General features: G+C 34.7%; 1 protein-coding gene across 1 annotated transcript; it reads left to right on the top strand.

Annotated features, from left to right (window-relative positions):
- Nucleotides 1-836: 836 nt before the first annotated feature.
- On the top strand, nucleotides 837-10,459 carry LOC128550061 (uncharacterized). Its single transcript, XM_053528017.1, has 4 exons — nucleotides 837-1,089; nucleotides 2,919-3,413; nucleotides 3,595-3,838; nucleotides 9,790-10,459. The coding sequence occupies exons 2-3, from the start codon at nucleotides 2,940-2,942 to the stop codon at nucleotides 3,820-3,822; spliced, it is 702 nt and encodes a 233-aa protein (XP_053383992.1). The 5' UTR covers nucleotides 837-1,089; nucleotides 2,919-2,939; the 3' UTR covers nucleotides 3,823-3,838; nucleotides 9,790-10,459.
- Nucleotides 10,460-13,975: the final 3,516 nt, after the last annotated feature.

Below are 13,975 nucleotides of genomic sequence, written 5' to 3'. Positions count from 1 at the left end.
ATGTAAGTAGCAGTCGATTTATAAGTGACTTTATTGATTCATTTTGTGTTTTGTTATTGTTGTCAAAAAGTATAACGGAAGTGCCTCACAACTGAAGTGGAAACCAGTTTGATGCGCAAAGTAGTCCACTGTAAGTAATATTTTTTGATAAATGTCCACAGAAATTAATAATTTTCTAATATTAAAGACGAATATCTGAATAGGATTAATTATTTGATAAGAAATTATAATCATCGACATGTTTTTTTAAAAATCATACACGTGCTGACACCTAAGTTGTCTCCCGTTGTTTATTACAGTTACCTTTCGTCCGGCGTAGTGAAACTTTTTTCAGTGAATCGCCGAGAAGTCGTGGGAAAATTAAAAACCATGTAAATAAACTAAAATTAACCACCTTTTCAAGATGAATTTCAAGTGATCGACATTATGCATTTAACCCGCCTGACCTGTGTAGCATCTTAGATATCTGTTCTAAGGTATTCATTGTGTAGAATGTCATGTTATGCCCTTGCAATGCTAATCCCATTCTGATTTTTTTGTTTACATTTTTTATCAATGAGAAATATGGCGTCCATCCAGAGCTGAAAATGTCGCCTATGGCTAAAATTCTGAAAAACTATATTGATTCAAGCATTCCATCCAACTGTAGCATACAACACTTAGTAAATAAGCGGAAATGGTCGTTGCCAAATAACATTTCACATTTTGGCTCTCTTTAATTATATAGACACTGCAGTGTTTTGTACACAAAAACTATTATGATATTGTGTTACTCAGAAATTTTTTAAATATCTTCCTTGTCCTTTACTTTTTTCAGAAGACGAAGAAAAGCTGACTAAATTCGCAACACGTGCTAATTCAACGATCTTAAAAAAGAAGGATTTTCAGAGTGATGACGTCATTGTTGAAGAATTAATCAAATTTGAAAGTGGACATGCAGTTACTGTTCCTAAAAAAAGATTGTCAAAAAAAACCAAAAAAACTCATAGAAATAAGTATTTCTTCAGAGCCCTTAAAAAGCCTAACGTACAACGATACATTTCAACATTTATTGACTACTACGAAAGCATTGAAACCAGAAACTCAGAGGTGAGTGGCTAGACTAAAATAATACTAAAGATTTAATTTGTTGTTACATGAAAAAATAAAAAATAATATTTGCAAAAATGTTAATTTAATAAGTTTTCATTCTCCCATGGACTCCCATTATGAACTAATTTGCACTAGGTCCAATTTTTTTCAAATCAGTCTGGCAAAAAATCAAGCACATGACCCTATCTTTTTTATTTGCTGAATTTTCCAGAAATATTCTGAAGTTTTGAAAAATCAGAGTTTAAACAAATTCTACATTGTCGAAAAAAATTCGATCCAAACATGCAAAACTACTTAAACATCATTTGACTTAGTTGCTGATGCTATTTATTTTATTAAATTAAAGTATGCATGTCGGTTTATTATACTGGGAATTAAACATGGATTCATTTCTTGTATTGTCAAATAAAAGATTCAAAAGAGGTTCAGTGAAAATACAGAGCTTTAAAAATTCATATATAATGTATAGTTAAACAATGACTTTTTAGCTCAACTATAAGTAGTGTGAAGAGCTGTCCTACTCGACTCGGCATCGACATCTTTCTGTGTCCGCACAATTTGGTTTAAGTATTGATGCACTTTCTCTTTATTTTGTAATTAGGCGATAATTGTTTGATTATTCGTTTTACAAACCCTCCTACAACAAAATAAATTGGGGAATTTCATTTTTCTGTCAGGGAATTTCTGTCAATTGATTTTTTTATTTCCTCCTCTGTCATTATTATTTACTCTATACTCCTTTCCTACAGTAAGATAAAGTTGGGATTTGAAATTTTATTTTTAATTTTATTCCCTCCTCCTATGACACTTGGGCAATTCCACGGTTTGTAAAGTGAACAATAAAAAAAATAATGGCCTTACTTGATTTCAACCTTAAAATAGAGGATCCTCATTATCATCCATATCATATAACTCAAGAGCCATAACTCTTGCACTAATATTTCAGGAATTATCCCTTGCTTTAGAATTTCAAGTTAAAATTTTGATGTACTTTCACTCTATCTGATTTATTACTATAGATGGATTTGATTCAAACTTAGAATAGTTGTTCCACATCATCACCCACATCATACAATACAAGGTCTATAACTCTGGCAGCTTTTTGTCATGAATTATGTCCCCTTTAACTGAAAATTTGTGGTTAGTTTTGATGCGCATTTTCAATATATCTCTGATATAACATTGAGGATTTGATTCAAACTTAAATGTTCAGCGTCATCATCACTCACATGTTAAAACACGAGAGCCATAACTCTTGCATCAATATATCATGAATTATCCCCCTTTCCATTTAGAATTTTAGGTCAAAGTTTGAGTGCACTTGCACTCTATCTCAGTTATTATCAAATAGATTTGTATCAAACTTAAAATAGTTGTTCCACCTTATCACCTTCATCATATGACACAAGGTCCATAACTCTGGCACCAATTTTTGCTTGATTTATGCCCCCTTTTTACATAGCATTTCAGGATAATTTTATGCATTTCAACTATATCTCAGATACATGTATCACAGAGAAAATTTGATTCAGACTTGGAACAGCTGGTCAACTTCATCACTGACATCATATGAAACAAGGACCATAACTCTAACACCATTATTTCATGAATTATCTCCCTTTTTTCTTCAGTGTGTGATCAATTAACTAGGACACTGGTTGACACACAACAGTTCCAAGACATATGCACTAAGTACTGTTTCATGTTGCAGTTCTTATTAAAGTCAATCCTTGACCATTTGACCTTTGTAAAGGTAAGTTTACGCAATCAATTAGTAAGAAAAGGTGTACTGAACTTGTTTTCTAATAGATGAAATAACTTTGCAGGATTCGCAGTCATGGTCATACATGGAACTGTTAGGCAATGAAAACATACCATCGACACCATGGCCTCAGTCTTCAGCACAACAGTGTACAGAAGATCTTCAAGGACCATCCATGCCCGCTATGGTGGCACCACAGCCTACAGTAGAAATAAAGAAGTCAATATTTCCTATGCAGATGGTGCCACAACCAAACCAAACACTGCAGTGTTCAGGTTCTGCACAGATGGTGCCAGACCTGCAAGGTCCATTAAGTCAGGGGTCAAATATGCCAATGATAACACAGCAACAGTGGTGTGCATCAAACTTGCAAGGGCGAACCGTGCCTATACAGATGGCTTCTGAGCTGCAAAACTCTAATGCAGTAGATTCCGGCATGCCAGAGACACAACCATCAGCAACACGCCCACCAGGAAGTAAGCCAGGAGAGCTTAGGCGATCTCCTCGGAAAAACCAGAAACCAGTCATGTTGGCAGATGAAATACCAGATGACAATGGGGTATGTACCTTTCCTAGCATTTTTTTAGTAAATTATATTTGTTTTATGCTTCAATAATAAAAAATTATTATGGTCACAACGTAAAATAAAAACCTTATTTTTTATAATTCTAATTAGATTACTTGTTACAGGTAATTTTGTAATAAATTGAAAAAACAAACAAACATTTTCTTTCCAACAGAAAGTTGCTCTGTTGAAACAGTATCCCAACGTCAAGGTGGATGCCAAACAGTTGCGGGCAGCAAAGAAAGCTGCAGTCAACATTGGAGGTGATAAAGCCTCATACAAGTTGTCCTCAAAAATTGTGAAACAACTCTTCACCACCCAAGAGCTGGCAAACTCCCGAGGGCTGGGACTACGTGGAAAAAAAGATACTAGTAATGTGCGGTTACCACTGGATGAATGCTGAGTAAATGTTCTGAAAGGTTTAACAGCTTTTCAAATTTAATTTGATACATATTAACTTGTTTTTCAGGAACTTAACATGTGGTTATTAATATGTTGATTTTTTTTAATTACCGTAAACACACACAAAATATGAGTGACAGGATTATAGCAGGCCATACCTACTATAGTGGACGCAACTTGACCCCGATGGTTGACCTTTGCATTATAATACATAATAAGGCACAGCCTATTATTGAAAAGGAGTGTACGTAAAAAACGAGCTGCACGAGAAAAAGGAAATATCAATTTTTGTAAATATAAATTAGTGTACTTGAAAGTTTTAATTGATCAAATGTAAGTATATATACTTTGATACTGCACTGTATACAGACTCATTCCATATAAATATACACGGCTACCCTAAGCACCCTTGATTTCTATAATGAAATAACCGATATGAATAATCAGTCTAAGGTCAACCATCGCGGTCAAGTTGCGACTACTATACCCACAGAATAAGATAATTATCAAATAATGTATACAATGCAGTTTCTGTTCAAGTCACTGTATTTATAATTAACTTTATTGGACAGTGTATTGTAAAGTATACCTGATTTGTATTGAATATAACATGACTGTATATAAAGTTTACCTGTATTATATAAATTTATGGACTATGCTATTTCGACAATGCAAAATTCCTATGTAAAACTGAGATTGTCGTAACAACGCGAGAAATGCACGGGGATCAAAAAGAAACTAATAATTATAAAAAAATGTATCTCCGAATAAATTATAAAGTATCAATGACACTCAAAAACATGTCCCAACAGTGCACTAGAAGAAAATGCATAAAAATTTTCGGGGTAAGTATTTGGTACCGTAAGTCTCTCATATATATACAATATATATATTCTTCAATCAAGGATATGTCAGTGTAAATGAGCTGAGCGTTAGTTTTCTAAGAAAACGCCGTTAAACTATGTTACACGAATCACACGTGCACCGCTCTTTTACAAAAATATGTCCGCCATGTTTTCTTCAGTGAACGAAATAAAAGGAGTATTTTACCTTAGATTTCCTTATTGCAGAGTACGATTGACTTTCTAATCTAAATAAAACATCACTTTTTTATAACATCCCACTGTCCGATCTTTCTGATCACTTAACGATTACTCACAATTACAAAATAAAACCAACGTGTCATCAAAACTATCACTTTACACGGCTTCATGGACATCACGGCCCACTAACATTAAATTTGTAATCATGCGCCAACCAAACAAATGATGAAAGATCGGTACTTTTTCAAAGATATGTTTTATTTCCTGTAATTTTCTGATATTCTAACCTTTAAACAACCGAATTGTCTGCACAGAAATAACGAAACATTTATACAATATCGCTTTTAGTTTAAATTTTGGATCTATCTTTTTCCAGCCCAACAACAGACATGTATATGTCACAAACCCGGCCTGTCCTCGAAATCAGTGTCAAAGGTTACTAGAACATAAATACAATAAATGAACAACCGCTTACTATGTTCTTGTAAGTCCTGTAAGATGAAACGGCTCGTGTTTATACATTCATATATATTCCATATCGGGAACATTGACAATCACAAGTCGATCCTTACCGCGAACATGAAAACAGTTACTTTTATGCATTTGTTTACATTACAAAAGTAACTATTCACATATACGTTCAAGAACGTAAATTTCGTGCTTTCCGACCCACATGGTGTGTAAACTTTTGTATTTAAAAGTATGGTGTATTCGGCAAACCATTTGTAATTTCCGACGTGGTAAATGTCATTGAGAGTATCAGTTATGTTTACGAAAAGATTTTAATTGAATATTTATGTTTTATACTTGCAAAAGAAAAACTTGATGGTCATGGTCGCTGGCTTCGAATTCCTCGCCCATCACCGACGTGGGATCAAAAACCCACTTGAGGTGTGAAACTTTTTACGTAAGGAAGACATCCAACTGAGGTTACCCTTACAGAAGCAAGCCTCTGTGGCGTACATGCTGTGTATTTGCTGTGTATATGCCGCGAACACAGTAGTACGCTAGAGGAGTACATTTTACATACACCGCATGCCGCGTACATGCCGTGTACTATTTCGACAAGTACACAGCATGTACGCAGGAGGTCACTAGTACACTTCAAGTACGCCGCACAGACTCTGAAAATTTAAGGAGTACACTGCATGTACGCAGGAGGGACTTGTACGAGAAAATAGTACACTGCATGTACACAGCAGATACTTTGAAATTTGTGCAGTACACTTCATATACGCGGGAAAGACTTGTACAATTTCTTTTGGCATTTATACTTAGTTTTTTTTTTATAAGTTAAAGTCTGAAGTAAACTTCATATACGCGGGAGGGACTTCATGCAGGAAAGATTTGTACATTTTTTTTTTTTTTGGAAGCAAGAACTTGATTTCCGAGTAACTTTTATCTTAATAGCATAGAATAGCTCAGATTACCGGTATTCTGAACAATAAAAATTCGCCAAACTATTTGCAATGTTCATTTGTGAAGCTTACATCTTATTGATTTCTGAGCTGCACCTTGCATGCAGTGTAAAAATATATTCTTTTTCATTTTGAATTAATCCTGGAGCTTTCTAACTTGGATAATTGAAAAGCCTTATTTGAACTTCGTTGCATTACATTTTGTAATACATGAAATAATTACCAAGATAATGCCTCAACAGCGCCTGAATGAGAAGAATTAATAGCTCTCACTGTTATTTGAATACTCTTAAGCAAAACACCACTCTATCATGTTTTATAAAGGCTTTAATGCTCATTATGTTAACTCATTAAGGCCTCACCAAATTAAAAAGTTGTTCATCGGATTTGCCGCTCGTATATTTTCAGAACGTTTTGGCTAATTGCGCTTGCCCCATTGGAAAAAATCAATCCAAAATTTTTTGGTGCGCTACTTTTTACAGACGTAAAAGTGTATAAATGCTTATATAATTCCAGTCTTAGATTGTTCTCAGATGGATTTTAATCAAAATAAATACATACTACGCACACATCGTCTATAATAAATCATAACACTTATATTTAGTTGCAATAAAGTTGTTTCCCCTTGATGCAGTTACGCCATTTTCTTCAAATGTTTACCAAATTACATGCTACAAAAATTGATTTATTTCATTGAAAAGTGGATGGAGAAAAGCATACTAATTTATTTGATAACATCAATCTACATTATATTGGTAAGGGTAAATACTTATTGATGCATGTCACTTATCTTTTTTCTGTTTTTTTCTGTCCAAATGATCAGCATTTGCATACGAAAGTTGGTGGGGTAAGGAATTTACATTATCACAGCAGTTTCGCCACAAGAGTACACAGCATGTATGCAGCAGGAGTACACAGCATGTACGCCGCAGGACTCGGGCCAGGAGTACACAGCATGTACGCCGCAGGAGTACACAGCATGTACGCCGCAGGAGTACACAGCATGTACGCCGCAGGGGTAGTACACCGCAGGCTCATTTGCATGTGAAAAGTGTATGTGCCGCGTACATGCTGCGTACTATTCCTCGCATACTAAATTCCTCCAGCGTACATCCCGTGTACTATGTAGTCCACAGCATGTACGCAGCAAGTAGTACGCGGCAGAGCTCATTTGCATGTCAAAAGTGTACTACAAACGTACTATCGGTGTATGTGCGGTGTATATCCTGCGTACTATTGATTTCAGTACACATCATGTACGCATCATATACGCTGTATGTACACAGCAAGAGTACGCAGCAGGCCTTTTTCTTCTGTAAGGGTAGTGCCTCGATCTAGGTACCAGTCTGAGCCTCAAAAAATATCTGGAGGGACCCCTGGAGCCTTTCCCCACCAACAAAACCTGGGAAAAGTTCATTGTGTCGTTTCGGTGTTACTCTCAATCAAACAAAATAAACATTGTTCCCGTTTTTGTTTGTTTGTTTTATATAAATGAATATGCAGAAAGGGTTGGTTTGTTTCAGTGTAACGTCAAAATATAATATTACAATTATATATCAACAGTGAACGCCACATGCATTATTTTTCACGAGGGGTTAATGCTTTAATCTTACAGGTAAAACAAACATATTCCTATTGTATAAAGGGTAAAGGTAAATATATATGTATATGTGTGTGTACTTGTGGAATTAAATGTTAAGTGTAAAAGATTCAAAGATTCAAACTTTATTTCTTGTAACGTATACATGAAGTATCTTGTTACAAACAGATGTAGTAACAAATTCAACGTGACACATTCAAATAACACGCACGCGTACGCACGCACGCGCACACACAGTATATATTCACAATGCAAATCATCCATGCTAAATAATACGTACGATATGTTTGCTTTCTCACTGTCTAACATGTTCGAAATGATTTATTCGATTTTTATCATAGAGTTCTAGTTTATTTTTCACCTTAAATTAAAGCAAACATCAAATAAAATTAAAGCAATATCATTGTAAACAAACTCTGAAGTTTAGTAGGTTGTAGCATTCTCTAGGTCAATGGTATTTTTATTACCTTCTGTAGTCAGTCATTATCTATTGTAAAAAACTCTTTTTAACCAAAGTGGAAAAATTCAGGTACTTGAAAATGCAGCTTTCTAAAGTTAGAATTTTCGATGTCATTTGTCAGACATACCTTGTAAATAAATAATATTATTACAAAATTAATACTGCTATTTCTTTTGTTGCACTTCGCGGACTTATGATAAAGTTATTTATGTGCATCTGTTCACAACGAAGCACTGACCCTGAGACTATGTATGGGAAAATATAAGAGTGAACTAAGTGTTGACTGAGAAAGGGCAATATTTATTTTGCCGAACAATACCTTAACAAATATATATTTTTCACATATCTGGGCGAAAAATACCGCTTAACAAATATATATTTTCCATATCTGGGCGAAAAATACCGCCTTTGCAAAACAATACTTTAAAAAATATATATTTTTTCACATGTCTGGGCGGAAAATACCGCCGAAAAATTCCTTAACAAATTTATATTTTCACATATCTGGGCGAAACATACCGTCCTTAACAAATAGATATGTTCTCATATCTGAATGGAGTTACAGTCCAATACCATAACAAATATATATATTCACATATTAGGGCGGATATAACCGCCGAAAGCATATCAAGAAATGTAGATGAATTTGCATATTAAGAGAAATCTTTCAAAATTAGAAAATTGTCACTTGAAAGAGGAGGTGGAATGGGATGTGGTGATAAGATAAAAATAAAAATTAGCCAAAATAAAATTAAAGAAAGAAGCGTGCTATTCACTCTTGAATGCTGACGAAGAAGGAAGATGCCGTTTCACGATTGGTTCCAACGGTATAAAAGGAATTCATTGATTGGCTTTTACCGTAGTATATAAATTAACATATTTCAGAATAGGACCGATTTGCTCCAAATGTACAACAATGACATAAATAATTTTATCTACCTATATATATATTTATCTGAGCAGTACATTTCCTGTAAATGACCACTACGTAAGCGCTCAGGCCCCTCTCGCACACCATACCTATAGTTCGGACTTCTTTAATGTGTAAAGGCATGTGCACAAAAATGACAAATTTTGCCAACACCTGGTAAATTGTAATGTGTGTTTTAGAAAAGTAATAAACGGAAATAGAAAAATAGCTCTCAGCTCATTTACACGGATAGTTTAGCTTTATTATGTATGTTATAGTTTTTCGCAGTTATGCACGATGACATAGAATACTTACCCCGAAAATTGTGACACGAACATACTGATAACTTTTCCCACTTTTCTTTTTAAATTAAAGTAAGAGCTCAGCACTTCATGGTTTTGATGTATTGTCACATTGGAATAACGTTTGTTTTACAGTAACTTCGAAATTCATCAGAAATACTATCATGTACCCCACCCACCTAATTCATAATTTCAAAATAACATAGGCCTTATAAGGTTCAATTTTGTGTTTCAGCTTATGTCTCATGTTGGTGCAAAATTAATGGGAAAGGCTGATTCCAGAGACAAGGACATTAATGATGCAATCACAGAACAGATCAGCTATGCAAGAAAGAAGCTAAGAATTGTTACCTGAACACTTTGATTATTTCAGCTGTGGACAGTTTTTTTTGGACTGTTTAGCCTTTTACCCATAGTCAAGTTTTATAAAGACATTTCTTACCTGAAGATACAATTTGAAAGCAATAATAATAATTAGTTTCAATTTAAATTCTAGGTCTCTTTATATTACACTATATTGGAAAAACTGGACACTGTTTTATAACTTTTGCCTTTTTTGCTGTTTGACATATTAACCACCTGAAAAATAATTTTGCATTCAGTCACTAAGTTTGGTTTTAATGAAGTATAGTTATGTACATGTATATACATTGTCATGTCACATTCTCACAAGATGTAATTGATCAAATTTTGTTAGTTGTGCATTGTGGATAGTAACACTGGTATCATACTGTGTCTGAATAATTAGTGTGTGTGATTTACAATTATGCCAGCTGTTCAACATGGACTTTAAAGAATTTAACTGGACAGATTTGATTTTATTTATCATGTATAGTGATTGGACTGTGTGATTTTGAGCAGCTACATTAGGCATGACTTTTTCTCATTTTTTTTTCTGTGTATAAATTTGACTCAATGCCACCACAGTGTTCTGAAAATGATATGTGGTGATCTAATAATAAATTTTCTCTATACTCTTTTTTTTTGTCTGTCAGTATTTCTTATAAAATTCAAGAAAATGAAATATCCAGGCAAAATAGAATTTATCAAAAAGAAAGGTAGTGGTGCTTTTAATTGAACTATGAATCTGTATGAGCAATGTGACCAAGCACAAAACTATATCTTTGGAAATGGTTTAAGGTTATCATCTGTCTGTTAAAACTAGTTCTACAACAGCGGATGGAATATTGTTCTTAAACATGTGTCCAAAGTCATTGCCATATGAAGAAGGATCCAGGTATATTATTTTTCTCATGCAATTTTTTTCCGGGCTAAAAGAACCAAAGATGGATTTTTTTCCTGCTAAGGGATTTCTTAGCAGGAATTTTTTCTTGCAAAGACCTTTCCTTAGGCAGAATTTTTTCCTGCTAAAATTTATTTCCCTATGACCTTGGGTATAATGGGCCCAGTCCCTAAACATAATTTGTTTGTATGCTGGACAATGTTTATGTAAAGTTACAGAAAGATATAAGCAATAGTAACAAAGATATGACAGAAAAACAAAGGTTGCTGAAAAACTTTAACCTTAAAAATAACCTAAGTATAACAGCTTGGTGACCTTGACCTTGGGTATAATGGGCTCAGCCCCTGTACATATGTTGTTTGTATACTGGACAATGTTTATGTGAAGTAACAATAAGATATAAGCAATAGTAACAAAGATATGTAAGAAAAACAAAGGTTGCCGAAAAAATTTAACCTTAAAAATAACCTAAGTATAACACCTTGTGACCTTGACTGGGTATAATGGGCTCAGCCCTACACAACTTTGTTTGTATACTGGACAATGTTTATGTGAAGTTACAGTAAGATATAAGCAATAGTAACAAAGATATGACAGAAAAACAAAGGTTGCGAAAAACTTTAACTTAAAATAACCTAAGTATAACAGCCTGGTGACTTGACTGGTAAATGGCTCAGCCCCTACACATACATTGTTTGTATACTGGACAATTGTGACAGTGTATGTGAAGTTACAGTAAGATATAAGCAATAGTAACAAAAATATATGACAGAAAAACAAAGGTTGCCGAAAAACTTTAACCAAGAAGGGTCACGCTGACACCGGGGCAAGTAGTATAGCCTCTCTATTCTCCGAATAGTGGAACTAAAAATGGACCATGATTTAGCAAAAATCAGCGAGTTCATGTCAGAAACTATAGAGAATTTCGGACAAACATAAATTCGGATAAACGAATTTTATGAGATAAATTGCAATTCTAACTACCCTAAGGATTTTGCAAGTTTATAAAATTGATTGACTTCCTTTTGTGATATTGCAATGTTGCATTAATTAACACGAGAAGAATTCCCAACTTAAATACATGTAGTTTTAATCTAAATATGGACAATCCAGAGCAAGAGATTCCCTTTTTTCTGCTGCCAATACTGATTATATATATTGTATAAGCATTTTTCCAGTAATCCGTTGATATTTTTTCACTGCGTCTTATACACGAGTGTTACTATACTTGTACATACAGTATACACAAGAAGCTGTCTCCATAGGATGACACATGCCCCGATGTGCACTTTGAATGATAGTTTATGCGATGTTAGGTTTAGGACTTTGACTACGGAGACTGGGTCTTGCACGCGACCGTCGTCTTACTGTGTCACACATTCATGCGTAGTTATTTTAAAATCCATTGCATGAATGACAAGATATGGACCGGATACGCCATCAATGCACTATCATGAAAAATGACCTTTAACGTCAAATGTACCTTGACCTTGAGCTACGGACATCGGGTCTTGCGCACGACACATCTCTTACTGTGGTACACATTCATGCCAAGTTATTTGAAATCCATCCATGGATGACAAAGATATGGACCGGACAGCCCATCAATGCACTATCCTTTAACGTCTAAGTGCGACCTCTGACCATTTGAGCTACGGACCTGGGTCTTGCGCATGACACGTCGTCTTACTGTGGTACACATTCATGCCAAGTTATTTGAAAATCCATCCTCGATGACAAAGAATATGGACCGGACACACCCATCAATGCACTATCTTTAAAGTTAAGTGTGACCTGACCTTTGAGCTATGGACCTGGGTCTTGCGCGCGACACGTCGTCTTACTGTGGTACATTCATGCTAAGTTATTTGAAAATCCATCCATCGATGACAAAGATATGGACCGGACACGCCCATCAATGCACTATCCTTTAATGTCTAAGTCTGACCTTGACCTTTGAGCTACGGACCTGGGTCTTGCGCGCGACACGTCTTACTGTGGTACATATTCATGCCAAGTTATTTGAAAATCCATCCATCGATGACAAAGATATGGACGGGACACGAAAATTGCGGACAGACTGACAGACCGACAAACCGACAGACGGTTCAAAAACTATATGCCTCCCTTCGGGAGCATAAAAAGAAAGACAAAAAACAAGAACAAACAAAAATATGGATATCACCAAATGCATCTTCAAGATACCAGATCCAGTCTCACCAACACCAAGCCTGATGTTGAGAACTCCAAGCGACACAACCCTATGTATGGATGAATTTGGACAATACAGTGAGAAAAATGAACTTATAATCAGTGTTGGAAGTATTTACGAAACATTTAACAATAACAGCAAGAACAACACAAGCTATTTATTTGGCGGAGTTCCAAAACTTTTATAAAAATAGAAACAAACATACTATATTTAGTAACAAACTTCACTTTTCACTCTAACAATTTTGGTACCTCAGGTAAGATTTTTTGATAGATTTTAATCCTGATGAAGGTGTGTGAACACTGAAACCGGCAAGATCAATATTAAATTTAGACCATCATATTCCATTGTTGTAGGTGTTGTTCTCCTTCTCCTACCTTTATTATATCAAGTGTTTTATGAGAGATTTATGGACAAAAAAAAATGTTTAACCATTAACCTGTCAGATATAGAAATTTGCTTTCTTTTCATAACCCATTTCCTATTTTGAGCTACCTGAAGGCTATGTTTTGATTGTTTAACTTGACCACAAAACCATGAAGAACTAGCATAATTGCATCATTATTTCTAGATTTTGCACTTACTGGTGTATATTTTTATTATGAGTATGCTTTCAGCATGCTATCCAAATAACAGTTTCTCTATCTTGTCAAAAAACAACAAAGGACATTTAAATCGATGACAGTTACGTCCCTTGTAAAAACATTATATCAATAAGCTCACCTGAGAAATAAAAATATATCAGTAAATGATCAGAATCATTTTACACTTGCATTTAATTTAAGGCAAGATTTTTGATAAATTTTAATCCTGATGAAGGTGTGTGAACACCAGGGATGAGAAACTTCCGCAGAATTCTGCAATTTTGTGTCCTGTCTAATCAATACGCCCGTCTCTTTACATCGATGTACAACAGCCAATAGATTTTGCGCATCATTTCGTCTTTTGGAAATGAAAAAAAAAATA

Source organism: Mercenaria mercenaria, chromosome 17 (assembly GCF_021730395.1).
Source record: "Mercenaria mercenaria strain notata chromosome 17, MADL_Memer_1, whole genome shotgun sequence".
Classification (NCBI taxonomy): Eukaryota; Metazoa; Mollusca; class Bivalvia; order Venerida; family Veneridae; genus Mercenaria; species Mercenaria mercenaria.
Note: the sequence above shows the minus strand (reverse complement) of the source record. Positions and strands in the feature narration are given on the sequence as shown.

Bases quoted from the DNA above. Each gene is read 5' to 3' on its own strand.
- LOC128550061 (XM_053528017.1), top strand. From the start codon at position 2,940: ATGGAACTGTTAGGCAATGAAAACATACCATCGACACCATGGCCTCAG. The intron at 3,414-3,594 runs GTATGTACCTTT...TCTTTCCAACAG, and splicing joins AAATACCAGATGACAATGGG to AAAGTTGCTCTGTTGAAACA.